The sequence below is a fragment of the Herpailurus yagouaroundi genome, unplaced genomic scaffold (assembly GCF_014898765.1).
Source record: "Herpailurus yagouaroundi ecotype Mexico unplaced genomic scaffold, PumYag 28, whole genome shotgun sequence".
Taxonomy (NCBI): Eukaryota; Metazoa; Chordata; class Mammalia; order Carnivora; family Felidae; genus Herpailurus; species Herpailurus yagouaroundi.
In genome coordinates, this window is record NW_024412376.1 from 168,606,680 (window position 1) to 168,634,508 (window position 27,829).

The window sequence follows — 27,829 nt, forward strand, 5'->3', positions numbered from 1 at the left end:
TCTAGCCCTGTGAGCACTCCCCTCTAGCCCTGTGAGCACTCCCCTCTAGCCCTGTGAGCACTCCCCTCTAGCCTTGTAAGTACTCGCCTTTAATGAAAGGAAAGCAAAGCTTTAGTGAGAGCAGCGTTAATCGAGCTTCTGACTCAGAGCAGTGCCTTCTTGAGTGTAGACAGAGGGCCCGGGAGCACCTGGGTGAGGCTGCCTCGTGCTGGCGTCCCAGTGCTGGTCCCCGGGGCCCCTGGTGGCCTGCTGTCAGTGCACGTTCACTCAAGCAGCAAGAGGACAGCTCCCATGCCTCCCACATTCTGATTTGTGGTTTAAGACGTTCAGAGGGTCAGCACATGCTCTCAACACTGTTGGCCTATACCACCTGGTGACCAGAACTCTGGTTGTGTTTAGATCTCAAAGCTGGAAGAGTCCCTTCGGAAGTCAGTGCTGCGGTTGGAACAGCTGCAGGGGTGAGTTCTCTCCAGAGTGCGAACAGGGCAGCCGACCGTGCTGTGCCCTTGGCCATCTGTCTGAGATCTTGTTGTAACGAAGGGGGCCGGAGAAAGAGCACTTGCCTTTACTACAAGCTTCTGTCAGAGCAGCAGTTCAGTAGGAGGTGAAGGGAGGCCAAGGGAGACAGAAGGGAAAATGTGAAAACCCCCCAGGGGCTCCCCGAGATCCCTGAGGCAGAGGCGCCCCACGGCCAGGCCCTGTCGGGGCCCTGTGCGCATCTGTCAGGAACCGTGGGGTCCGTGACAGGTGACCACGCGCAGCGCGTGTGCCCCACGTGCGGAGGCCGTGGCGTGCCCTGGGGCAGTGGCCACGGGGGGCTCCCGCTGTCCACAGTGCCTTCTGTTCTGAGACGGGGCGAGGTCTCGTGAGCTGTGCTAATGTGGTGGCTCTTCCCGGCTTGGTAGGCCGAACGTCAGGGTAAAGGTTGCAGAGCCAGCGGCCCTGGGGACTGGCGTCCATCCGGCTGGTCACGTGTGCGGGGATGACCCACGCGCTGTAAGTGGGCACTTGCTGCCCTGTCGCGTTGGGCCTCTGGAAGTCTCTCCGCCACCTTGGGGCCCCGTCTGGGGTGAAGGGGCCCCCAAGCCGACACCAGTGTGAGGGTGTGCTCAGGGGTCCTGCCCCATTCCCAAGAGATCACAGCAGGAGACTCGGAGAGCCTGAGGGACGTGGGGGTGCGCGGCCCTGCTCAGTTCGGGGAGGGGAGGGGAGGGGAGGGGACGGGGGGGGGGGAGCGGCACGACGGAGAGTGCCAGGCGCCTGCGCGGGGTCTCCGATCCATCCCTCTGGGTGAATAGTTGGCTTGCTTTCTGGGGAATCGTGTCTTCTGTGACTTCTGGCCACTCACAGCCGCCACCTTTCCGCATCCTGCTCTTTTCCTGCGTCCTCACGCCCCGTTGTTCTGAGCCTGGCAGGCCTGTGCACAGAGCTGCTCCCAGGTGGCTTCTGTCCCTGCAGCCTCCCTGTGCTTTCCTGGGCCCCCAGTCCCGGTGCTCTGCTCAGCTGCCTGCGGCACACCTTTTCCATCTCAGGTCCATTTGGGCTGTTCAGCTTTCCATTTCTAGAACGTTCCTGGTCATCTTTAGCACCGTGGTGTTAGCTTATCTTTGTCGCCACCTTCTGTTTAGGCGCGTCCCAGGTGGTGTTTCTCCCCCACCTGACTCCTCGGAGTCCGGATCTGCCTGGGCCAGGGGGGTTCGTCCCGTCCCTCGGGCTGGCTCCGCACACGTTCCCCGGGGAGGGTGCTCCTCCCAGATGGCATCTCCCCCCCCCCCCCCCCCCCCCCCGCCAGAGCAGGAGGAGCCCAGGTGGGGCAGCATGGTGCACACTCACCCGCGGGGCGGGGGCGCGCTGGTACTGGTGGCTCTCTGTTACCTTCATGTCCTGGGGTGGGGGGGTGGCACAGAGCACACTGGTTTCACAGAGGCCGCGGGCAGGAGCGAGGGCCTCAGAGGTTCGAGGTCCCCACACCGCAGAGGCGGATGGCTGCCTGCCCCCGACCCGTAGTCAAGCACCTGCTTGTTCGTAGCACCGGGTGCAGCCAATAGAGCAAGCCACAGGCCACTTGCCTGTCCTCGGGGGGCTCCTCAGGGCTGTGTGTGTGGGGGGGGTGGGGGGAAGCTGGCGAGGGTCGGGGGCCGGGGCACCTGTGGGGCATCTGGCTGTGTTTGTCGGCTTACGATTGTAACCGGGATGGGTTACGTTGAAGTAAACGTTTGTGGCTGATTAGCACTCCCTCTCTATCTGTGTAGTGTGAGATTGTCACAGCAGACAGCTTTCAGCACAATAAAAACTCCAGTTTCGAGTAAGTGACACGGGGCCTGAGCCGGGAGGGATGTGAAGAGGCAGCCGGGCCGGCGAACGCGGCCTGACGCTCAGACCCCTGCCGCAGCTCCTTTGGCACGGCCAGGCGGACACCTCCGGCCCCCTGACTCGTCAGCCTCCAACAGGTGTGTGTGCGGCGGGGCGGCCCCAGTGTCCCTGACCGTCACTGGCCGGCTCCGGCGGGTCGCACAGCCCGTCCTCTGACGCGCCTCCGGTCCTCCCCTCCTCCCTCCACCCTGCACGTCTCCTCACTGCCACCCCAACCCCGCCGGTCAGCAGTGGACAGGCAGGGACCCTGAGTCGAGTGCAGGACGTGGCACCTCGCCCCTCCCTCCGGCTCCTGCCTGCCCCGCGGGACGCGGCCTCACAATCAGGTGTGTGGTCCTGGCTGGCCAGTCACAACTCTGTCCCCACAGTCTTAGCGATTGGTTGGGGGGCATCCTGCGACCACACCGCGCCAACGGGTGTCAACCCTGGGACTGACCCGTGACCGGGATGGCCAGGCCAGGGGAGGCGGCTCGGAGACTAATCCAGCACAGACAAAACTAGGACGAGAGACCGCAGCTGGGCGGGTGGCTCCCCCCGGACCCCGACCCACCCTGGCTGAGGGGAGCTGCGCCCCTCACCTTGGCTTTGTCCGGCAGGCCCGCCCTGCAGGAGCTCAGTAGCTCGCTTTCCCGCCCTTTCTTGTCCTCTCTCTTCTGCTCTTTCTCCTACGAGGCTGCCCGAGTGGTGCGTCCCTGTCAGACTCGGGCTCAGTCAGAACGAACACTTGTCGAGTGTTCATTGTGTGAAGTGTGTGGGTCGGGCAGTAAGCGTTAAGGAAAGGAAAAAGGAGGTTTACTCCTGTCGCCGCCTTGCAGGAGCTCAGGCCCGATTAGAGGAGCGAGGACGAGGGCCGGGAGGGGGCTATGGAGTGGGCGGGCCGGGGCCCAGGCCACAAGGCTTCCGTGGGCGTGGGCGCTGGCCAGTGAGGCAGGCGGGCCGACAGCGCGGGGCCTGGAGGTGAGCGTGGGTCCCGTGGCAAGAGTCTCGGTTGGTGGTGTTGCATCGCTGACGAGCCCCTGGCCCCTGTCCCCTTGTCATTTAACAGGGTGGAGTCCATGCAGGTCGACCTCACTCCTTCCCCAGCGAGAAAAGTAAGTACACCCACTCCCTGGGTCCCACCTCGTCCCGCATACGGTGTCTGTGGTTTTCGCAGCTCCAGGAAGCACAAGCGTTCAAGGCCCCAGGGACGGATCACAGCGGGGTCTCTTCATCCTGTGCTGGGCAGGGATGTGGTTCGCGAAGCAGGTCCTGGGTGACGGTTTCGAGCACACTCCCTTCTGTGAGCGGCAGGTGGGGAAGAAGGAAGGGAGGCTGAGTGAAGTCAGGATAAACCCGGTCCGGCCAAGAAAGGCAGAGGCTTGGAGACCCCGAGGCCCCTGAATAGAGGCAGGGCTCCCACTTGGAGAGAGGGGCAAGGCCAGAGGAGACACGGCCGGAAGTTCCGGCCATCAGTGCCTGGCCCGGATGGAGCGCGGCCTGGGACTCCCCCACCCCCCACCCAAGGCCAGACGCCAGGAGGCTCAGGATAGAGGATGGGGAAGCGGGTCCCCAGAGGGAGCGACCTGGTGCACACGGACTCGGTGTTGGTGACTCATACACCGCCTGGTGCTGCCTGTCCGCGAACACCCGGTACGTGGGAGCTCGGTCTCCCGGTCGCCCCGGGACATGCACGCAGGTGTTCAGGTTGGTTAGTGAGGAGTAGTGCTCATTTCCACGGGGGCCGTCCTGCAAGCAGATTAAGGAGGAATCTGGATTCCAGGATAAGCAGGTAGGAACGCAGAGCCGTTCAGAGCTGGGGTGGAGGGGACGCCCTAGTCCCTGGTGGCTGTGCCGGCGTGCGCCTCCCCTCCGTGCCCGGTTCTCCGCCCCACCCTCCTGTCTCACCATCCCCGTCGCATCTGAGAGGGAGCCTGCGGGTGCACCTCCTCCCTGGCCTGTGGATCCCGGCCCCCACGCACCACCTGCTGGCCTTGGCGCCCCGGAGGCTGGACTCAGCCTCACCCACGTGTGGCCTTGTTTTGGAGATTAGAGACTGACATCCTGAGTTGATCCCCCATGTCCCGGCTGTTACAGTTGAGGGACCAGAACACAGCCCACAGTCTCGAAACTGCAGTGAGGTGCTGGACCAGGGGTAGCGCCTGCTGCCGTCCAGGGCAGGTTGGGAGTAGTTGAGGCTCTGCCCCAAGGCCTCCGGGAGGTGAGGCTTCCAGGATGGAGGCGAATGGGCACGGCTGCCTGGCAGTAAGACTTTATCAACAGAATCGGGCTCTGGGCCGTGGTCTGCCCGCCTCGGACCAGAGCAGGACACAAGTGCCCCCGAAACTTGTCCACCCCCTCACCCGGCCCCCGGACGCCATCAGTCCTGGAGTGGGGGCAGGGTGATGGCTGTGTCCTGAGAACCCCACCCCGGGCCCAGAGACCCTGGGTGGCACAGCCGGCCCGGGGCAGGGCGCGGAGGGGAGCACAGGACTCCGGCCCCGGTGTGGGGCTGCCCTGAGGGTTATTGTCTGGTGGTTTAGGAGAGGTCCCCGCCCCTGCGGGCTCATCCAGGGTGAGTGGCCACGGCTGCAGGGGAAGCAGGGCGAGGGCACTGCAGCCGGCTGGTCGAGAAGGTGCCACGCCCACCACAGGACACCTGGCACAAGCCGCCTGGGGTCAGCCGTCTGGGTCGTAGAGGGCCTTGTCCCCTCTCCCACCTGCTGCCCTGGCCAACCCCGGGGTCCTGGGAGAGCAGGTGAGAGACGCACAGCCTGCAGGTGCACAGGGCGCCGATGGCGTGTCAGACGTGGACACCGGCCTGCAGCTTCCTACCCGGGACGGTCGGCCGGTGTGAGCAGGGAAATGACAACTCACAGGTATCCAGTGAAGGCCTGCTCTACGGCACGCGTTAACGAGGGGGGCCGGTAAAGCGCGAGAACCGACTTGAGGGAGAGCCCAAAGAGAAACACGTCAGCCACCGGGAACGCAGAAACACAGTGCTGACAGACGCGGACTTCCACGCGGCATCCCGGGATGCGCCGAAACCACCAGCAGGACGCGGGGCTGCTCTACGGGGGGCAGCCTCAGGACACGGACCGCAGACACCCTGGAGGGGAGGTTTGGACTCAGAGTTTTCCATACTCTCCTGACACCCGGGAAGTGCTAGATCTTTCTAGAGTATTTGCTCTCTGGCAGGAAGAACTCTCCGTGAGCAAGTTGTGAATAGAGGGAGAGCCTCGAAGCTGCACCCACCGTGGGAGCCCCCGTGGGAGCGCTTACGGAAGTGCCCGTGGGAGCCCCCGTGGGAGCACCTGCAGCACGTGGAACACACCCCTCCTCGCAGACACCTGCCGCTTGCAGTCTCTGTGGTCCGCGCCGCAAAGCGCAGCCTGGCGTGGTCCGCCTCCGTGGGGCGTCTCGGCTTCCTTGTGCCGCCTGGGGTGGGTCTGCCCTGCTCTGCTCAGTGGGGCCCTCGCGAACACCCATCCTAGGCCGCGGCCCCCGGTCGTGCTCCAGAGCACGGGTCCTCGCCGGGACCCAGGGCGCCCGCCGCAGCCCGTGCTCAGCCCTGTGCCTGCGCGGCCCGGCCAGCCGTGTCTCCAGGTCCTTTTTCTTCACCTGTTACTGGACCCTCCCTGACACAGGGGCCTCGAGAGCTGACCCAGCAAATAGAAACCCTTGCTGGCAGAGGCCAAGGTGAGGAGAGACCAGTTACCCGATTCTAACTCAGTGGAGTGACTTTCACCGTCGCGCCGTGCCGAGTTCTCCTGTTGGAGTTGCGAACGCTCTGCCCGCTATTGAGAGCTGGCGTGCAGGGGGCACATGTGGCAACGATGTGCAGAGCAGGCCGGACGGAAGTGCGGGTCGGGACCGCGAGAGGAGCAGGTGCAAAGGGCCGGTGGCAGGGGCGCACGGGACATCTGCGCACCCCGACTCAGCCCGTGGCTGTGGAGGGGGCACCCCGGGGTGGGGGAGGGGGGACGGGCCGATGGGAAGGGCCAAGTGTGGTGGGACCAGAGCTCTAGTCCTTGGGAGGACAGCTGCCGAGCCCACCACCGTCACATGATGCGTGGCCGGGAGGGATGCTTCACCCGGAAGCTGTCAAGCTGTCGGGGGCGTGAACAGGCAGTTGATGGACACGCCCTCCAGGCGGGGCAGCGCTGTCTGAAGTGTCTCCACCTAAGCGCACTCACTGGTCCTTCCTGGTTGAGGCTTGCTGGTGGGCGTGAGCCAGGGGCTGGGGTAGCAGAGGGGACCCTGCAGGGGGCCGCAGGGGTGGGTGTGCCGGGGTGGGAACTGGGAAGATGGGCACAGGGGATGGTGGCCGGGTCTGGAGACAGACCGGTGGGAGCCGGGCTTGTCAGGGGCCACAGGAGTGAGACCAGGACGGCCATGGCAGCGAAGGGAGCGCTTGGCCTACATGCCTGGCATCGCCTCTGTGGTCGGAGGAGGCCCCCCATCACTAGTGACAGTGCCAGCGTGCCATCCTCAGGGGCTCGGGGGGGGGGTGCCCCTGGGGAACACAACCGGGTCGGCCAGAGCTGGCTCCCTGCGAGCGAGAACACCCCGTCAACACCGGAGCGCAGGGTGACGAGATCATGAGCCCAAAATGAGGATCTGTGTGGGATTTCAACATTCCTGACCTCAGCCAAGGACTTGACGTTTCCTCTCTTCTGAGATTCTTGGAAGCGCTTGGTGCAGCAACCCCCCGTCCCCCCCGCTGCTGCGAGCCCCCTGGGGCTGGGGAGCGGAGGGGGGCACCCTGCCCTTGTGGGCCTGGAGCCGGTGGTTCGCGGTAAATGGGGTGGGTCTGGCCCTTGGAACAGGCAGCTCCAGGAACTGACTTGTTTTCTTTCTACACGCTTAGCCTGAGGTCACGGCTGGCCCGGCAAGAATCTCTCTGATCAGCCCGCCTCATGATGGACGCATGGGTAAGCGGGGGTCCCTGTCCCCTGCCCCAAATGGACGGGGGTCCCTGTCCCCTGCCCCAAACGGACATGCCACGGAACTGCCTGCCACAGAAGGGAACCCAGTGGAACCCACCCAGGGCAGCGCTGTCCTGCCACGAAAACGGTGTGGCTGCTGGGCCCATTGGGGACCTTTCACGAGTACTCTTGTCCCAGCAAGATGTCTCCGTCTCGGCAAGATGGTCCCTTCCTGGCGGGTGTGGGAGTCACGAGTGGGTTTCCAGAGCAAGTGCCCCTGCCCACCGCAGGCTCAGGCCCCTTCCCAGCGGGAGCAGGGTGAGCCCCCCCCCCGCCCGGCCCCTCTGCTGTCGCCTTCATGCCCTCAGCAAGCCCCCGAGCTTAGGCCCGTGAGGGAGACCCTCACATTGGTGATGTGTGACCCCGTTTGCGTCTCTGCTCTCCGCCTCACCTTTGCTTCTTGCTGGAGGGGATATTCTAGCAACTGCCTCGGAGGAGGGCCCACAGGCAGGCTACGTGGTCGCATCTGGCGCCTCTTGCTGCCACCCACGCAGCCGAGTGGGCTTGGGGCCCCCAGCACCTGCTCCGGGGGCCTCCCCGCGGCACTTTCACGCCTGAGCGGCACCCCATCCTGGGTGTCCACCCTGCTCACAGCCTCTTGTCCCCCTTCCCTGCCCTTAGTCCCCCTCCCTGCCTTTAGCCCCCTTCCCTGCCCCTAGCTCCCCTCAGGCCTGTTGTGCCAGCTTCTAGAGAATCCGGCTCGCGATGCGGCTCCCCTCTCCCTCCCCCCACCCCCCACCACCATGGATGGAGTTTCCCAGTTGAGCCAGTTCCCCCGGATCGAGCTCCTTGTCACACCCCAGTGAGAACTCGTGACACACGTTGATGCCGTGTTTCCGTGGTGTCCGAGGTCGCGGTCCCCTTAGGTGTCGGCTCTTGCCTCGCCACTCACCTTTGTGGGGAGCAGGGCAGGGCCTGCAGGCCCTGGCACGTGCGCTGTTCCCACGTGGTTGTGGGGGTCTCATCTGCCTTCACAGGACTCAGGCGTGGAGGCCGCACGAATGGGAGCTTCCTGCCCCACTTCCCTTCCGTGCAGAAGCCTGGGGTCTGCCCACCCAGCCTGGCTGCGCCCTTCCCCCCTCTTGCCCCTCACTGTCCGGGCAGGAGCTTGTGGGACCCCGGACCTCACTGGGTCCTCTCCCTGGTGCATGTTTCCAAAGGGAACACAGTGAACATCCTAAATGCTTCCAGATGTATCGATCAGAATCGAGAAGTGACACGGGGGAGGGGGGCCTGCCTCGTGCGTGTCCTGCCCCATGCGCCTGGAAGGGACAGGTCCTCATGCTGTGACTGTGATCCTGAGTGTCCTCATTTTAGCCATTTCTTGTTTTTGACTGTGAATTATCTCTTTTTCCCTTTTGTCCTTCACGTGTATGAAATCCTCAAGATGAAGGATAGCCACCTTTTATCCAATTTGCTGTTTAATTTTACATTTGATTTTTTTAAATTTTAGATGGTTAACATTTTTTTATTATTTTTTAAAATTTACATCCAAGTTAGTTAGCATACAGTGCAATAATGAGTTCAGTAGATTCCACTGGTTCATCCCCTACATATGACACCCAGTGCTCATCCCAGCAGGTGTCCTCTTAATGCCCCTTGCCCAGTTAGCCCATCTCCCCTCCCACAACCCCTCCAGCAACTCTGTTCTCTATATTTAAGTCCCTTATGTTTTGTCCCCCTCCCTGTTTTTATATTATTTTTGCTTCCCTTCCCTTATGTTCATCTGTTCTGTGTCTTAAATTCCTCACATGAGTGAAGTCCTAGGATATTTGTCTTTCTCTGATTAATTTCACTTAGCATAATACCCTCCAGTTCCATCCACGTAGTTGCAAATGGCAAGATTTCCTTCTTTTTGATTGCCAAGTAATACTCCATTTTGTGTGTGTGTGTGTGTGTGTGTATACATATACCACATCTTCTTTATTCACTCATCCATCGACGGACATTTGGGCTCTTTCCATACTTTGGCTGTTGTCGATAGTGCTGCTATAAACATGGGGGTGCATGTGTCCCTTCGAAACACACACCTGTATCCCTTGGATAAGTGCCTAGTAGTGCAATTTCTGGGTCGTAGGGTAGTTGTATTTTTAATTTTCTAAGGAACCTCCATACCGTTTTCCAGAGTGGCTGCACCGGTTTGCATTCCCACCAACAGTGCAAAAGAGATCCTCTCTCTCCGCATCCTCACAACATCTGTTGTTGCCTGAGTTGTTAATGTTAGCCATTCTGACGGGTGTGAGGTGGTATCTCATTGTGGTTTCAATTTGTATTTCCCTGATGATGAGTGATGTTGAGCATCTTTTCATGCATCTGTTGGCCATCTGGATGTCTTCTTTGGAGAAGTGTCTGTTCATGTCTTTTGCCCATTTCTTCACTGGATTATTTGTTTTTTGGGTGTTGAGTTTGATAAGTTCTTTGTAGATTTTGGATACTAACCCTCTATCTGATATGTCATTTGCAAATATCTTCTCCCATTCTGTCAGTTGCCTTTTAGTTTTGCTGATTGTTTCCTTCGCTGTGCAGAAGCTTTTTATTTTGATGAGGTCCCAGTAGTTCATTTTTGCTTTTGTTTCCCTTGCCTCTGGAGACGTGTTGAGTGAGAAGTTGATGCAGCCAAGATCAAAGAGGCTTTTTCCCGCTTTCTCCTCGAGGGTTTTGATGGCTTCCTGTCTTACATTTAGGTCTTTCATCCATTTTGAGTTTCTTTTTGTGTCTGGTGTAAGAAAGTGGTCCAGGTTCATTCTTCTGCATGTTGCTGTCCAGTTTTCCCAGCACCACTTGCTGAAGACACTGTCTTTATTCCATTGGATATTCTTTTCTGCTTTGTCCAAGATTAGCTTGCCATACGTGTGTGGGTCCATTTCTGGGTTCTCTGTTCTGTTCCATTGATCTGAGTGTCTGTTTTTGTGCCATAAATGCTTAACATTTTTATGTTCTCAAATCTGTTAATTTTTGTTTGTTTCCAGATTTCTGTTTGGACAGATTTTTTTCCATACCTATATCATTTTATTCTAGCTCTTAATATTTATCTTTCTCCAAAATCTTTACAGTGTATTTTGAGATATATTGTAATATGAGTGTCCCAACCTGGTATTTTTATAATTTGTTTTGAAAAGATTTCCGAAATAACACACAGAAAAATGTTAAGAAAAGTATGAGAAACTCCCTGTTCCCCTTACCCAGATTCCCCAACTGTTAAGATTTTGCCACATTTGCTGCCTACCCTTTATAGTCCGTGTCTCTTTGAACCACTGAGGGCATGTTGCAGGCATGGCGCCCCAGCCCCCCCACAAAGGACAGGGGTGCTCACAGCACCAGCACAGCCTGCAGGCAGCTCAGCGTCAGCATGGTTCTGCCCTTGACCATTGAGAAGCTTTGTTTGCTCTCGGGCTCAGAGTCCCCTGTGAGGATACCCTGCATCTCATACAGCCGCTGTGTCTCAGTCACTTTCCTTGTCTTTTCTGTCTTCAGCAGTTTTAAGAGTTATAGACCTTCAATTCTAACAGAGGCTTAGAGACCCCCCAGGCCTGGGTCAGCCAAGAATTCTGTATCTAATAGAATTCTCCTTTAAAAGTTTACACAAAACAGGGGTGCCTGGTGGCCCAGTTGGTGAAGCTTCTGTTGATTTCGGCTCAGGTCATGATCTCACGGTTCCTGAGATTGAGGCCCCCATCGGGCTCTGCACTGACAGCTTGAAGCCTGCTTGGGATTCTCTCTCTCTGTGCCCCTCCCCCACGCTCACTCTCTCTCAAATAAACATTAAAAAAATTGAGTTGAGACAAAATAAACACATTACAGAGTAACTCAAACAAGGGTCGCTAGCAGACCTGCCCTACAGGAAATCCAATGGGAGGCACTGAGCGGAGGATACACACTGACGGGACTGGAGGGAACAGGGTCTCATTCTCTGGTATTTTGCAGACCTGAGTTGGTGGAAGTGGCAAGTGTAACACAACAAACCAGCACCTGGGGCGGTACGCACAGAGCAGGGGACAGGGCCGTGTCGGAGCAGAGGTGACACAGCAGAATGAAGTCAGCCTTACCTGGAAGTCGATTTGTTTCAAGTAAACACAAACAAACATGACTTCAAAGATACAGTTAAGTCGAGAGGAATTCAAATATTGCATTAAAAGGCATTTGTTTGCCACAAAAGAAGGCGAGGCAGACTAGAAGGGAAAAGACACATGAGACCGTAGACGATAAATAGAAGAATAGGTACAAACCAGATCCTATCAGTGCTTCCCTTCATCACGAACACTAAAGACCGATGAAAAGGCAGAGCTCGTCAGACCGGGTGGAGAAGCTGTAGCTACGCGCTGTCTGCCGGAGGCCTGTAATCCAGCAGCACAAGGAAGCGGAGGACAGGGTGGAAACCGCACTGTGTGGACAGTAAGCAGATGAGCTGGAGCTGCGGTGTGAATAACGAACAAAGTGGTTTTGGACAAAGGACGTTTCTGGAGATGAACGACGTCTCAGCGGTACGCACGCAACAACAGAGGCGATTAACGAAGCAAAAGCAGACGAGAAGGAAAGGAATAGACTCGGTCTTAGAGATCTCAGTGCTCTCTTCTCAGAGGTTGATGGGGCAGCTAGACCAGGAAGGTAAAAGGAAACAAATAGCATCGTGGTCACACACAGATCTGATCCATTGGGGCCGACATTAAATGTGAACGCGCTAAACACCCCAGTGGAAGAGCGGAGATTGTCAGACGGCACAAGAGCTACCCTGACAGAAGGCACACTTGTAGATTCAAGGAGACAAATAGAAAAATTATGGGAAAAGGCATAGCAAGTACAGAGCTAGGGAGGCTATTTTCACATCAGACAAAGCAGGTTTTTTAAGATAAATATTACCAGAGACCAGGAAGGGCATTTCATGATGATTAAAGGGTCAACACACCAGGAAGACGTAATAATTATTAGTGTAGACACACCAAAATGGAAAGTACAGAAGGTCAAAACTGACAAAAGCGGAGATGGTTAATTCAACAGTTGAGATTTGGGTATTTCAGTTCCCCGCTCCAGTAACGTGAATGGCACTGTCCTCCACCTGACAACAGCACAGCGTGCGTTCCTTGCCAGGGCAAAGGGGGACTCTGCAGGGTAGGCCACATACCAGGATACAAAACAAGTCCCAACACCTTTAAAGGGATCATGATCACGTAAAGTGTATTTTCAGACTACAGTGGAATTAAATTGGAAGTCAGCAGAAGGAAAATCTGATAATAAAACAAGTATTAACACAATTATAGCTTTTAATGGATCAAGGAGAAAAAATCGCTAGTAACACCAGAAAATGAATGAAAGAAAATACAACATATCAAAATATACGAGATGCAGGTGAAGCAGTGCTTAGAGGGAAATGTATAGCTTTAAATGCTTGTGTGAGAGGGGCGCCTGGGTGGCTCAGTCAGTTGAGCGTCTGACTTCGGCTTGGGTCATGATCTCACAGTTCATGAGTTTGAGCCCCGTGTCGGCCTCTGTGCTGACAGCTCAGAGCCTGGAGCCTGTTTCAGATTCTGTGTCTCTCTCTCTCTCTCTCTGCCCCTCTCCCACTTGCTCTGTCTCTCTCAAAAATAAGTTAAAAAAAAAAACATTAAAAAAAATAAATGCATGAGAAAGGAAGGAGACCTAAAACCAGTGAGCTTCCACCTTAGGGAGTTAACTACAACGAAATAAATTTGAAATATATAAAATAGAAAACTCTCAGAGAAAAGTCAGTGGAGCTTAAAGCTTGTCCCTTGAAAAGATGAGCAAAATTGGTAAACTTTTTACCTACAGTGACCAAGAAAGCACAAATTACCAGTATCAGGAGTACCACTATACGCCCTACAGATATTAAAAGGGTTATAAGAATATTGTGAATACTTCTATACTACCAAAGTAGATGACTTACGTGAAATGAATAAATTCCTATCAAGACGTTATCAAAACTACCTCAAGAAGAAATAGTAAATCTGGATGGACCTCCATCAAGAAGTTGAATTAGTAATTTTAATATCTTTCCATAAAGAAAAGCCCTTTTCCCAATAGCTTTATGGGTGAATTTTATGTGACATTTAATGAGCTAATGTCCTATATGAGTTCTTTTAGAAAGTAGGAGGGGACTGAACACTTTCCAGTTTTCATAAGGTCAGCAATATCTTAAAGCCAATGACAGCACAAGAAAAATAATTGAGCAGTATTCCTTATGAATATGGATACAAAATTCTTCAAAAACATGAGGCAATCAAATCTAGCAACCTAGGAAAAGGATTGTATGCCATCACCAAGTGGGATTTATCCTATGAATTCAAGGTTATTTGACATCTGAAGATCGACTAATTAGTATACTAGTAGAAGTAAAGGACCTAAAAAACATTAGAGCTTTTCAACAGATAATTTGACAAAATTCTACAATCATTCACTGTAGAAACTCTCAAGAAACATGTAATAAAAGGCAACCTCTTCGCCAGGTAAAGGGCATCTGCAGAAAGCCCAGAGCTGACCAGGTACTGTTGAGAGGGATCATGCTGTACTCTGAGACCAGGGACATGGTGAGATGCCTCTGGTCCACAGCCCCTCTCCTGTCCGACATCCACTGAGGGCTCCAGCCGGTGCAGGGAAGCCAGAGAAGGAAGTGAAAGGCACATCAATTGGGTGAGAATGAGTAGAGTGTCTTTATTGTAGACGGTGTGCCCTTGTGTGCAGAAAATCATGAGGGATCTTTAAGGATACTAGGAATCATAAACAAGGTTGGTAAGATTGTAGGATACAAGATCCATACGTAAAAGTCAGTTGTAATTCTGCATATAAAAAGTCCAAAATTGAAGTTAATTGGTCAGTCCTGTCAAAGTATTCTTCTGCACTTTGTATTCTCTTCCACTAATCAAAATACTGTGTTCCTGGAGACGCCTGGCTGGCTTAGTTGGTGGAGCATGTGACTCATGATCTCACGGTCATGAGTTTGACCCCACGTTGGATATAGAGATTACTTAAAAATTTCAAAAATACCATCTTTTTTAAGTTTTTTTTTTTAAACATTTATTTATTTTTGAGACAGAGAGAGACAGAGCATGAACGGGGAAGGGGCAGAGAGAGAGGGAGACACAGAATCGGAAGCAGGCTCCAGGCTCTGAGCCATCAGTCCAGAGCCTGACGCGGGGCTCGGACTCACACAGACCATGAGATCGTGACCTGAGCCGAAGTCGGACGCTCAACCGACTGAGCCACCCAGGCGCCCCTTAATGTTTATTTTTGAGAGAGACAGACCGTGAACGGAGGAGGGGCAGAGAGAGAGGGAGACACAGGATCTGAAACAGGCTCCAGTCTCCCAGCTGTCAGCACGGAGCCCGACGCGGGGCTCGAACTCATGGACCGCAAGATCATGACCCGAGCCAGAGTCGGATGCTCAACCGACTCAGCCACCCAGGCGCCCCCAAAATACCATCTTCTTACTCTTGCTTTACCGTAAATTTTGGAATCAGTGGGAGCCGTCTGACTTTGTTCTTAATTTACCCAAATAATCTTGGCTGTTCTAGGTCCTTTGCGTTTTTACATTAATCGTAAGATCCATTTGTCAAATTCTACCAAAAAATCCTGCTAAGATTTTGATAGCAGTTACATCGCATCTGCAAATCAGTTTGGGGGAGAACTGATATCTTAAGAGTTTTGAGTCTCGGGATCTGTTGGTGACGTCTCCTCGCTTCTCGCATCTCTGATTTACCCAAGGGATCTTTTGCGGTTTTCAGCGTACAGGTCTCATTTCTACTGATACGTTCCTGCCTCAGTAATTATGTTTGATGGTGGGATTTTCTTCATTTAATTTAAGTTGGTGACGGTTTGCATAGCGTATCTTTTCCCATTTTAAAATGTTCAGCCTGTTTGTGTCTGAATGCAAAGTGTGCCTGTTGCAGACAGTATGAGATGTTTGCCTTCGTGCCTGGTTTCATTCTTAAAATCCCTGCCTCTTGACTGGACTGCTTGGTCCGCTGATAGTTAACACAGTTATTAGTATGTTTGCATATGTGTCTGCCATTTTGTTATTATTTTATGTATGTCTTGGGATTTGTTGTCTGTATCTCCTTAACTGCCTTTTTCGCATTAAATATTTTTAGTGTATGATTTTGCTATGGGCTGGATCGTTTCCCCTCAAAATTCACATTAAAGCCCTAACCCCCTGCCACATGACTGTATTTGGAGACTGAGCCTCTAAGAGGTAAATGAGGTCCTTGGGTGGGACCCCAGTCTGATATGGTTGGTGTCTTTATAAGAAGAGACACCAGAAAAAGGGGGGAAAAGCACGTTGTATTTATGTCAACAAAACCGTAAAACAGCAACAAAGAAAAGAGACACCGGGGAGCTCACTGGCTCCCCGCCCCAGAGGTCGGTGAGGGCACGCAGAGAAGGTGCCAGCGGGGAACCGGGGATGGGCCCTCCTGGACGCCAGCCAGCCTCCAGGACCGTGTCTGCTGGTAAAGCCCGGCCCCGGCCTGGGGTGCTGTGTCAGGGTGGCCGAGCCCACTGAATCGACACACGTTCGATTCTGCGGCTGATATTCCGGCAACGTGTGGTTATTTTCCGGGATTGCCTAGGAATTAGGCCGCGCACCCGTCGCAACGTACTTGACGTGAAAGCTGACTTACCTGCGGTGAGATTCAGCAACACTGTCCCCCGACACCCCTCCCCCGCTGCGTGCCGTCTCGCTGCCGGATAACCACGTGTGCTGTGGGGACGCATACGGCATCCATGGTGTTACCCAGGAACACGGCACGCGAAGGATTTCAAACTCCCATTTCTTGAAGGTCTTGAGACAAAGGCACACGTACACACCCTTTACTTGACCACCTCCGGGGCTTCGTTACCGGCCACTCTCCTTTCCCTTCGGCCTGGAGCGCGCTGTCGTCGTAGGGCAGGGCAGCTGGCGGTGGGTTCTCCCGGTCTCTGTCCACGTCTGAGTGGCTTCGCTTCGTGTGCATCTCGGAGGCTCGCTTCCTTGGACGTGGCTCCGTGGGCCACCGCTTCCAGCCCATGGAGGTTCATGCTGCCCTGGGCCGCCCTGGTTTCCTCCTCGAGCGGGGAGCCCTCCGGCCTTGTCGTCTTAAGACGATCTCGTCTCTCGTGCGGGAGCCGGCTCGGCACCGCCCGCCCCTGGCTGTCCCCATCTCGCTGTGCCACCGCCCGGTCCACGTGTGGCTGCCGGCTGCCCCCGTGGGCTGGCCGTGCCGGGGTTCACGTCTGTGTCCGGCTGGTCCCGGCTTCTGCGCGGCCTGGGCCCCTTCCCCACGAGCGCGCTTGACGGAGCGGGGAGCTCCCCCCTGTCCCGGGCACAGCCGCCCTGCTCCCCGCCGCCCGGGACCCCTCCCCCTCAGCGACCGCCCGCCAGCACCTGCCTCGGTGGCACGTTGGTGCCTCGTTCAGGAAACAGCGCGGTCTCGTCCGTCTGCCGCCACAGGCCGATGAGGTTTTCCATATTCTGGATGAGGGAGCTTGTCCTCTCTAAACGGCCAATTTCTCGTTTGCCAATGGAAATCTTTCTAACCTCTTTGAACGGCATGGCTTTCTGGAACAGGAGCTACGGGCCTTGACTTGCTGCCCGTCTTGTCGGTTGGGGAGCCTCGGTCTGAGCGCCCGGTCCCAGCGAGGCCGAAGCAGGGGATACGCCCCAGCGCCCGAGTGCTCGGTCGTGCCCTGCTCTGGAGTTCCCGCGTGGCCGGGGTTCCCGCTCGGACCCCGTGTGTCACAAGGTTCCCACCTGCCGCGTGCGGGGCGTCAACCCCAAACCCCTGTGAGTTCACCTCCAGGGGCCTCGGTTCCCTCATCTCTGTTGATAACCGTCATCGCCACGAGTCCCGCAAAGAGTAACTAAGACTCCCTCTCCGTGGGCTGTAGCGTGTTGAGCACGTAACCTGCCATTACCGTTTGTGTTGAGCCGGGGTTAAAATGTCCCGGGACTTGTCTGATGAGATGTGTGGCCAGCCCACCAGGAGACAAGGTTTTCCTCACAGCCCCGGCAGCCGGAGGCGGGCACGCCCCACAGGGGCCCTCGGGCAGAGGGAGCAGGGTGGCCGGTCTTCACGGGAAGGAGTGGTGGGCAGTGAGGACGGCTTGGGATTGGCTACTTGGGATCATTTCAGCAGTTTTGGGGATGGGGGTAGGGCAGAGCGGGGAGGGGATGGGGAGCACCTCTGGGCACTCAGATTTCACGTCACAGGCCAGCTCACAGACGAATCGTTACTCTTTGGAAGTCAGCTAGCCCTGGGAGGGGTGGTCTTCCCAGAATAAGCAAGGCCCCGTGGTGTCAAACCATCATAAAACACAGGAGATAAGTAACGAGTCATTTTGCGTCTCTGGTCTCAGCCATTGTGCTGCGGCATGGCCGGTGGGCAGAGACACGAGGTCCCTGTTGGCCACTGGGTGCCGTGCGGCCCTGGGAAAGGCGCTGCCCCTCTCTGATCCGGGTTCTTCAATGTGAAAGGAAACACGGGGAGCCTAAATGCTGTCTTCCCTGCCATTCTTCTGTTAAAATTCTCCAAGATTTGGATGCAAAGGAATTCGGGTATTAAACAGTAGTAGTCTTCAGATTTGCTCTCTGCTGTGACTAATGCGTGCCAGGGGCTGTTTGCGTCTTTCAAAGAAGCTTCTTATTAGCACGGAGGATGTCAGCAGAAATTCGGGAGCCTGGCGGTGTGGGCGGAGACCAGAGCCGGTGCTGGGGCTAAGGGACTCAGAGCCAGAAGCTGGTGAAAGTGCCTTTCCCTGCCAGTGGTTCTGAGCGACAGGAGCAGGGACAGAGTAGGACAGAGAGCAGGTCTCCGCACATGTCTTGAGCCGTCTGCATCCCGGGTGCCCTCCCCAGCCCAGCCTGCGGCCCAGAGCTCGGTGTCGGGCGGAAGCTCTGCGGGGCTGGCGGTCCAGTCCGGGTGTGCCCCGGGCAGCTGCCGGGCACGGGGGCCACAGCACTGGATCCCAGGAGTTCCGTTCCAGTCCTGTGGGTGCGGCCGCCCGGTCGGGAAGGGTGTGGGTGCGGGAGGTCGGGGACGTGGCAGGGGGCGGCCGAGGGCAGAGGTACGGGCCTCTGTGTTTGTCTTCACCTTTTGCTCCTGTCCACCGCAGGCAGCGTCGCCCGCCGCGGCCCTCAGCCCCTCGGCCCGACGCCAAGTCACAGGGAGCTGCCCCAGGCCCTCAGGTAGTGTCCCCGCCCCAGGTGTCCACCACCTGACTCACTGTAGTTCATGCCGCTGACCTTTGTGTACTGCTTCTTAAACCCCTCTGCGTGTGTTCCGAGCAGGGTTATGTCGTGTAGACCGCTTCATGCTTTGCTTTTTAAAACCGAAGAACTGGAAAGCTCCGAGGGGCGTGGTCGATGCCGTGGGGTGGGGGGGAGGGGGGCGGGGGGGCCGGGGAGGCCCTGTCACTGAGGATTCTGTGTCTGTCGGGTTTACTCCTAGGGTCCCACCGCTGCCTGTCCCCGGCAAGGGGCTGTCCCAGGTGCCCGCGCCCCAGGCCCCAGGCCGAGCAGGAAGAGGGGGCTCGCCCAGCCTGGGGGGCTCCCAGGCAGCGGCCCCCAGGCAGCCCATCAGCATCTCCGCACTGCTGCAGAGACAGCACGCAGGCAAGTGTGCCCTGCTCCGAGGGCAGCTGCTTCTCCCGCACGCGCGCGTGTGTGGCAGAAGCAGACGCGACGCGTTGCGCGTTCCTGATGGTCGTGCCGTGGCGCTTTGGTGAGTGGCTGAGACGTGAGTGGCGGTCCCGGGCGTGTCCACCTTGGGTCACGGCTATCCATGCTCCCGCAGGGTCTGCTGGCCTCGAGGGAGTCCCGCACGGAAGGTGAACGAGCTCCCGTCCCCGGCCTGGCCCTCCGGGCCCCCTCGGCTCTGGCGTGTGTGCGTTAGGCAGTAAACATGCTCGTGCGCGCGTCTGCGTGGAATGAAGTAACGCCGTTGAATAAAGCATTTTTCTGATGACCTGGGATGGCGTCGTGTGATGTGTTTAGAACTTCCGGGGCACATCGGTGGCTCGGTCGGTTGAGCGTCCGGCCTCGGCTCGGGTCGTGATCTCACGGTCCGGGTTCGGGCCCCGCGTCGGGTTCTGTGCTGACCGCTCAGAGCCTGGAGCCTGCTTCGCATTCTGTGTCTCCCTCTCTCTCTGCCCCTCCCCCGCTCACGCTCTGTCTCTCTCTCTCTCAAAAATAAATAAACCTTAATAATAAAAAAAAATTGTTTAATAATTTTCACTGGAAAGGCAAAACTAAATGAGATATCTGAATAATAGTGCCATCCCTGCCGTGAACAAAGACGGCAGCCGTGCCCCGCACACGCGGCCTGGGGGGCAGCGCCCGGCGCCTCCAGTGTGCGGCCATCTGCCCCACGGGGCTCTGTCACGCGGGATGGCAGTGCGGAGCGGCCCCCTCATGGCCACCGGAGGCCTGGTCACCTGTCTGAGGGGACACCACCCAGGATGTGCTGTGGGGAGGGGGCGAGGGGGGGCTGGCACTCGGCCCCCAGGGAAGGTCCTTGAGCACCAGTGGTAGTAAGGTGCCCAGAAACCCGCGTATTTGCAAGTGCAGACCGGGCCTCGGGCCCATCTCTGGACTGAGCTCTTACCTCCACAGGTGGGACAAACCTCTTCAATGCACTTCAGGGCTTCCGTGCAGAGGTGGGTGTGACACCGTGAGAGCAGGCCTCTCAGGTGGCAGCACCGGCCCGCTTTTATAATGTATTCTGTTCAAATGTGCCCGTGAAGGCTATTTGCATGTTATTCCCAACCCCCTCGACACGGTGCGCCCAGTAGGGTTGCGTGTTATACCCAACCCCCTCGACACGGTGCGCCCAGTAGGGTTGCGTGTTGTACCCAACCCCCTCGACCCGGTGCGCCCAGTAGGGTTGCCTGTTATTCCCAACCCCCTCGACACGGTGCGCCCAGTAGGGTTGCGTGTTGTACCCAACCCCCTCGACCCGGTGCGCCCAGTAGGGTTGCCTGTTATTCCCAACCCCCTCGACACGGTGCGCCCAGTAGGGTTGCGTGTTGTACCCAACCCCCTTGACCCGGTGCGCCCAATACGTGCGGAGTAGATATTTGACAGCTTATCTACCATGTTCGGTTTGCTCCTCATCTTGTCTTAATTACAAGATGACACTTATGCCTGGAAATAGCCTAGCTTTGGGGCAGAGTCCCCCGTCCACCCTGGCCCCAATCCCCTTCCCTCTCCGTCCCCCAGGTCCACCCCCAATCCCTGCCCCCCCCTGCACCCTCCTCCCCACACCCCCCGGCCCTCAATCCCCCTCCCTCCTTGCCTGCCCCCTCCCCAAGGGCTCAGTCTGCCATTTGGCCAGAAAGGACCTTCCAGACTGTCATCTTTCGGAGGACGCCGGACTTGTGGGACCATTTGTTTTGGTTTTAGCCAAACTGGGCCCCGGAGCAGCTTCTGTAACAGGCACGTTGAGGGGAGTGCACTCACCCCACCCTGCTCTCCCTCCCCCTCCCACGTAGGCCTGGAAGCCTTGCTCCTCTTGGGTGCTGGGAAAGGACAGGAGGGAGGCCCGGTGGGGAGGGACAGCAGGTTGTGAGTCACAGGCACCCCAAAGCCCCCAGAGCCCCTGGCCCGGGAAAGCCTGGTGAAGGGCTAGGGTGCCTGTTGGAGCTTGGAGGGGAGGGGAGGGGAGGGGAGGGCAGCTGGCAGGGGTGGGAATCCCTGGCTGGGTGTTGCAAAAGCTCCGTCACCTGTGCCTTGAGGCCAGCCCTGGAGCCCCTGGGCTGCGTGGGGACTCAGATGACAGGGACCATACAGGGATCCCCGCCTGCAGCTGGTGCAGTTTCTCCAAACCCCTCATTTTTAGGGATTGTTTTCCATCGAATTCTCTACCATTGCAGCACACGTTTACCTGGTTCTAAAGTCCAACATACCCAAAAGGAGGGCCTTTAAAGAGGACCACCTGGCCCCCGGCTCCCCGCTCCCCTGGACAGCCCTAGTCCTGTGGTTCCTTTTTTCATGTAAGCAAGGACATATTCTGGTCCCTTTTCCCTAGATAAGAAGGTTTCCCCGGCTTGCGTTCTCACGTCCTGCATCTGGGACCAGTGCTCACAAGCTCACAGACACGGTGGCCCCATGCACCTGGCGCGACCTTGCCTTGCGGAGGACAGGTCGCTAAGCGCTCACCGTCCTCCCCCGCCCCCCGCCCCCCTCACAGGCCAGCAGCCTGCAGAAGGCTGCGTCCCCGTCCTCTTCCAGGCGCCGGCCTCTAAGACCGAGCTGACGCCGTCTGTCAGAAACTTTGGTTTTAGCTGTAAAATGTCCATGGATGAAGTGTCAAATTGGATATTAGTTTACAAAGTGAAAGAAAGGGTGTCCAAGCGGCACTATTTCCCAACTATAGCCACCGGGAGCAGCGGAGACCGGGCCGCCGTGGACCGCCGCCCGTGGCCAGCAGTGAGGTTTCTGGGGCCGGTGACGCAGAACTGGGACTGCCGGGAAGACAGGAGGACCTGAGCCCGGGAAGGGCGAGCGCGGAGGGAGCGGGTGTGGGCTCTGCCGCCACCAGGCCCCCGGCCCAGCCCGGACGCCCTGGTGCTCTGGACCTTACGCTGTGCAGCCAGAGGCTCAAAGCGCACCCCCAGGGGCACAGAGGCCTTCCACGCCCCCGCAGTAGTGACATGGAGGGAGTTTTCTTCTCAGACGGGAGGAAATTCCTAAAATTCTTCGGTGGCAAATCCAAGTCTGCACCGATTTTGCGTTGTGCTGAAGGGACCCGTGGAGCCGGGACTCACACGGCAGGAGGAGGGGCGGGCGTCCCTGACTCCCTGTTTGCGCCCCATCTTGGACCCTCGATCCTCCCGCTATCAGGGCAGGGAGAGGCCCCGGGAGGGACGGCCACACCGGCAGATGTCCACACAGCCTTGAACTCTGTGTCACGGGAGGCACCCCGCTGCCTGGTGAGAAGGTTGGTAGCACACCCCGAGGCAGGTGCTTGGTGCTCCGATGTCAGGCCACCCCCCCCCCCGGGGGGCCTCCTCGGGCTCCCCTTGCCGAGCCGAGCCCTTCGCCTCAACTTTCATACACACAGAAAAGTCACACGGCCGCCCTTCCTTGCTGGTGCCACGCAGGCTGGCACACGCACACGCGGCATGCTCACACCGACACGTGCCTCCCTGAGCCACGACCACGGGCATGTTCTAAGCACACGGGCCAATCCCGCAAGCGGAAGGATTCTCATCCGGCTTCAGCCGACGTTTCCTCGTGGCCAAAGCAGGCGTTCCAGAGGAAAACCTACATTCGGGTGGCCGTCCGGGCACTGCCGTGTAGATACTTGCTTCAGAAAGTCCGAGTGACCAACTCGCATCCGGGCCCGGCGAAGGGTGGAGGGAGCCCGTGTGGTTGAGGCGCCCAAGGGCCTGTTGTCCTGCCGGCTGCGGAGACACCGGGTCCGCTGTAAGCCCCGGCCAAGGATGCCCTGGGATCTCTGTGGCCAAGGACTTTCACTCTCAAATTTCCAACCTTGTCACGGAGCGATTAGAAGTCTGGGCGAAGCTGCCTGTGTCCTTGGAGGCGATCTGGGGAGGGGGCTGCAGGGTCTGTGTCTCTGGCAGTCACCGCGCTGCCTGCTGGGCTCGTGGACACGTGCTGGCTGCACCCACAGCCCAGGAAGCCGATGTTGACGGGCTGAGACGGGCACAGCCACCTCCTGGAGCCTGGCGGGAGGGTGGCTGCAGGTCCAGCGTGCTCAGGGTGTGCACAGAGTGGGCGGAAGCTTCTGGACAGGACTGGCAGATCCCAGGTGCGGTAGGAGATTCCTGCAAGAGAGGGAGGGGGCCGGGGTGGGGGCTTCCACATCTCTCCAGCAAGTAATTGTGTGTCACAGTCAGCACCCACATTACTTGGAAAATTGCTTCTAGAAGAGCCAGCCTGAGCCCAGGGACACCGAACACACTCAGTGACACTGTGGTCTGTGCGGTGGGTGTGCCCGGCAGCCACACCAGGGCTCACAGCGCAGGACGGTGGCCACATCCTGAGCGGAGGACCTGGGACCCATCGGCTGGGGGTCTCAGATGCCCCTCCTCAGGCTTCATGGCCTCACGTGCGGCTGGAAAGTGGGGCCTCCTGCCTCCCGGGGCTGCAGGGGGAGCTCTGCGCCTGACCCCGGGCCCCTCACTTGTCACTGTGGCCACTGCGGCCGGACTGTGTCCTCTGGCGGCAGGTGTGGGGCCTCACGTGCACAGCTGGGGGGTGGGGGGGGCGGGGAGGAGGAGCGTTTTCCCCGAGGAAGGGAAATCGCCAGCTGCAGAAGCGCGGGAGGGAGGAAAGAATTTGGTAACTAGAGTTACAGACCTTCAAGAACCTCATAAATTCATCTTCAGGAAATGTTAGTTCACCGTTGTAGAGACACTGAGATGCAGACTGGATCCCGCAGACAGCAAGCCCCCTGCCCTTCGGGCTGGGGCCACGTGTAGGGGCGGTGGCGGGGGGGGGGGGGGGGGCGGGGCTCAGAACACAGGGCGGGAGCCAGGGGACAGCGCAGAGCCAGGCTGGGAGGGAGTGGACACAGGGCCCCCGTCCAGAGCCCCCCCTGCTCTCCCCGGCAGGCACCGGGCAGGGGGTGGCCCAAACAGGTATTGCGTCGTGGGGGTGACTGGAGCCCCTGCTGGGGGGTAGGGGCTGACCCAGGGGTGAGGAGTGATATGACGTCGTGGACGCCAGTGTCCTTGAAGGTCCAGACACGACCAAGGGCATCGGAGTCCGCAGAGTGCAGGGATTGTGAGTGCAATCTCGTGGCTGCAGAACTGGGGAAACTGAGGCACAGAGCCACTCCGAGCCTCACCACGTGTTCAGTGAGGGCAGAGCCTCTGCTCCCTGCCTGGCCTGCCCTCCCGGGTGAGGCTGTCCATTGCCGTCGTGTGCGGACGTGGCACGGGCCTCCAGGACACGGGCCGGCCACACCACACGTACGGCTGGCACCCTCAGGACCCTCTCGGCAAACCCCTTCCCGCTCCTGGACACGGGACACCGCCCTGGGGCCGGGCCCAGAGGGCCATGGCCTTCGTGGGCTGCTGGCTGTGTCCCCGGCCCTGGGTGACTGGCCCTAATGTGGGGCCTCGGCCCTGGTGGGCGTGAGCAGGATGTGCCAGGCAAGGCCCTCCTGACCCCACTTTGTGTCCCCCAGGCAGGCGGCCAGCTCCCGCGCCCCTTCCAGACCTTTCTCCTCTGAGGAAAGCCTCCTTTCTTTCTGTTTTCACTTTTACTGCTTCTGGTTTCTGCCTTTCTACATCTCACACTGAAATTTGGCAGAGAAACGATTTGCCTCAGGACTTTTCAGAGCCAGGACCCGGGGCGGGCGGTTTGGGAGCGCGGGCGGTTTGGGAGCACGATCGGAGCGCGGAGGTGGTGGGGAGGAGGGGCGGGCGGTTGGGAGCACAGACAGGGCGCGGAGGCAGGGGGAGGGGGGTTCTTAGCCGCTGAGACTTGTTTTCTTCCTGCCGTGTGCGCTTCCTGGGCATAAACCAACAAGGGGTGTGTCCCCCATGAGGAAAAGCACGGAAGTCTCTGGGCACACAACCCCAGGGCCAGGGTCACCACAAGGCCCTGCTGGTGGCCCCCACCCTTGGGGAGGAACTGGGGTCACCAGCGCTTCTAGAACCCTCCGAGGGATCCCCACCTTCAGAGGAGACATTTGACAGAACCTAGGTTTAAAAGGAAGAAACATCAGCTCCCCTCAGGACTAATGAGCGGGGCCGCTCTCCCATCTGTGAGATGGGTCAGCACCTTCCTGAACCGTGTCCAGCCCCGGCCGCCTCCCCCAGGAGCTGAGATGTCTTGTGTGGGCAGTGCAGGCAGCAGGGGCAGGGCCCGGGCTCCAAGCTGCCTGCACCCCCCTTCCTACTCTGGGCTGCCCGACTCCCACCCGCAAAGAGCTCGAATCTGGTCCTTGGAAGAGTCTCCACGTGTTTCTGGCATCAGAAAGAGCCTTCTCTGAAGCTGGGGACGCAGCTGGGGTGGGGGTCCGGGTTCACCGGGTGGGCACTGTTGCCCTCTGGTGTCTCAGCCACACTGCACGGGAGACTGTTCCCCGCCTTCCAAGGAAAACAGGCCATCCAGAGGGAGGCATGGGGCTTTCACTCCTGACCTGGGGTGCCTGGCGTGGGGACACACAGGGACCAGGCCAGCAGACTTCTGCCCCCCACGGTCCACTCCCCAGGGGTGCCAAGGTCAACAAAGGGCCTGCCCCCCAGGGCCCAGCATGGCCCGCCTGCCCCCAGGGCCGGGACCTCCCTGGGGACCTGGTCTCCCCGATGTCCTAGGGGTGCTGGGGGCCTGAGCCCTGCCCTGATCCCTGAGCGTGAGGGAGGCGCGGGACACCCACACATGCACACACACACACACGCACACCGCACACTTCACGTGTGCACACCAAGCCCCCTCCACACACACAACCGCAGGTGACAGCTAGGGAGGGCCCCGGAGTCAGCCGCCACCTCGTGGCCCCGACACCCCAGAAGCCTGGGTTTGCTCCGTCTCCAGCCGCACGTGAGTGTGTGGCACGCACAGGGCTCAGTAGCACGTGGCAGTCGGTGGCCACACGCCTTGGCCCCAGGGTGCGGCCTGACACAGCCCTGTGTGGTGGGGAGGTGGCCACTCCCTGAACCTTGGCCTGTGCCCTGTGTCCCTCTGGGTGCCAGGGGCCCGGTAGCCCTGGGCCAGGCCAGCCGAGGCGGCCCCCCCCCCCCCCCCGGAGCTGCGGGCCGGCCCCGCCCACCTGGCCCCAGCTTGTGGCTGCGACTGGGCCAGGCGCCCCCCCTCGGTGGGCCCGGCAGAAACAGCCAAGTTCACTTGGTGAGCGCTCGTCTGGAAACTGGATATATTTGCAATTTTTTAAAAGCTCGGAGCCAATGTTCAGAATGGGGCTGTTTTCCAGTGGAAACTGTAACGTGAGCCCAGAACCGCTCCCGCCCGCTCGCCGCACACAGACGCCCCGACGCCCCTGCACGCGAGACTGGCGCCCGGCTCTGCCACCGTGCCCGGCCAGCTCCCGCACCCCGCCAAGGGTGGCCCCCGCGGCGGCACCCGCCTGGCCCTGTACACGCCCAGAGCCCCCTCCTGCCCATGGACGCGCCAGGCCAGGCGGGGGGTGGAGGGTGAGGGCTGGGAAGACTCCGAAGACGCCCCAGCAGAGTCTCTGCTCCCTGCCCGAGTGAGCCCCCCTCGTGCGCCCCCAGCCCTCTGCCAGGCCAGGCTGGTCCTTCAGCGCCCCGGCCGGCAGGGGACATTAGAAGAGGAACCCACCACAGGGGCTCTGGCTTCAGGCAGCTCCTGACAGATAGATGCCTGTTCCTCCAAGGACACCCTCGAGGCCGTGACCCCAGACCACCGGGTAGTGGGCGTCTGAGCCGTGAGCCTGGGGGGGGGGGGTCAGGCTCCCCAGGGGCCGAGGGCCCTGAGGCTGCCAGGCTGGGCTCACCTGCAGCCTCGTCCTCCCCGGAAGAAGCTGCAGGTGACAGACAACAGTTACCGGCTTTGCGGCCCGGAGACCTTCCGGGAGACAGGGACCCGCGGTGTTTTGTCCATGTCGGTGGATCAAGCAGATAAGTGGTGGCCCTTTGGAACCTCAGTTGCAGCACTGCAGCCTCTGGAAGAAGAAGCTTCCCCGAGACTCGCCAGCGGGGTCTGCCCTGCCCCCACCCTTCCTGATCCCCGGCAGGGCTGTCCTCACCAATGTTCCCTTTAGGAACCTCGGTCCCAAGGGAGGACTGAGAGCCCCGGCCCGCTGCCCTGACACCCCGCTGGGGGGCGTCTGTTCCCACCCACCTGGACGTGGAGCCCCAGGCCCCGGTGCAAACGTGTCTAGAAGACAGAGCCCCCCCACCAGCTGTGGACGGAGCACCCCTGAGCATGCGTGCAGGCCACCGGGGTCCCTGGTGCTGCGGCTGCAGGGGTGCAGAGGTGGGTCCCTGCCGCACGGACCGCATCCCCAGGCTGCTGCCCCGCCCACCCCCCAGAAGGACACGAACAAACCACGGTCGGTCAGCCTCTGGAGGTGAGCACTGGGGGAGGCGTGTGACCTTTGGACACCCTACCTGTGCTGAGGACTCCTTGCCAGACCCAGCGGCGGCCCCCCTCCGGGCCCAGAGGGTCCTGGGGCTACATGCCAGCACACTTGACTCCAGGTGACCCCCGGGGACAGCGTCTCTGCAGAGGCAGCCTGTCACCTGCTCACCATCCCGGCTTCCTTGGTACACGCCTTCTTGGCAATATTTTTTTACGGATTTTATTATTTTTTTTAAGTAACCTCTACACTCAACGTGGGGTTCGACCCCAAGATCAAGAGTCACATGCTTCACCAACCCCAGGGCCACCCCTTGGCAAAATTGTTCACCTGTCACGTGAAAGTGTAGTCCTGTACACAGTGCGGCCCCACCAGAGGGACATGTGCCACTCCCCTGCCTCACCGAGTCCGTGGGGAGAGAACAGAGCCAGACCTGCTGTGGGACGATCAGCAGCGGGGGGGGGGGGGGGGGGGGGG

At 58.8% G+C, this 27,829-nt stretch overlaps 1 protein-coding gene across 2 annotated transcripts in view; it reads left to right on the plus strand.

The window, feature by feature from the left end:
* Nucleotides 1-19,290, plus strand: part of RNF212 (ring finger protein 212) — a 37,547-nt gene extending 18,257 nt beyond the window's left edge. The window contains exons 5-12 of one of the 2 annotated variants that reach the window (XM_040489862.1): nt 400-458; nt 2,253-2,305; nt 2,393-2,450; nt 3,419-3,464; nt 7,220-7,283; nt 18,435-18,507; nt 18,770-18,933; nt 19,115-19,290. In XM_040489862.1, coding sequence (XP_040345796.1) covers nt 400-458; nt 2,253-2,305; nt 2,393-2,450; nt 3,419-3,464; nt 7,220-7,283; nt 18,435-18,507; nt 18,770-18,933; nt 19,115-19,152 — 555 coding nt within the window. In that variant the 3' untranslated portion in view covers nt 19,153-19,290. Of the gene's footprint in view, nt 1-399; nt 459-2,252; nt 2,306-2,392; nt 2,451-3,418; nt 3,465-7,219; nt 7,284-15,913; nt 16,239-18,434; nt 18,508-18,769; nt 18,934-19,114 lie in introns of those variants that run through there. The other variant, XM_040489871.1, reaches the window with a different exon arrangement.
* Nucleotides 19,291-27,829: the final 8,539 nt, after the last annotated feature.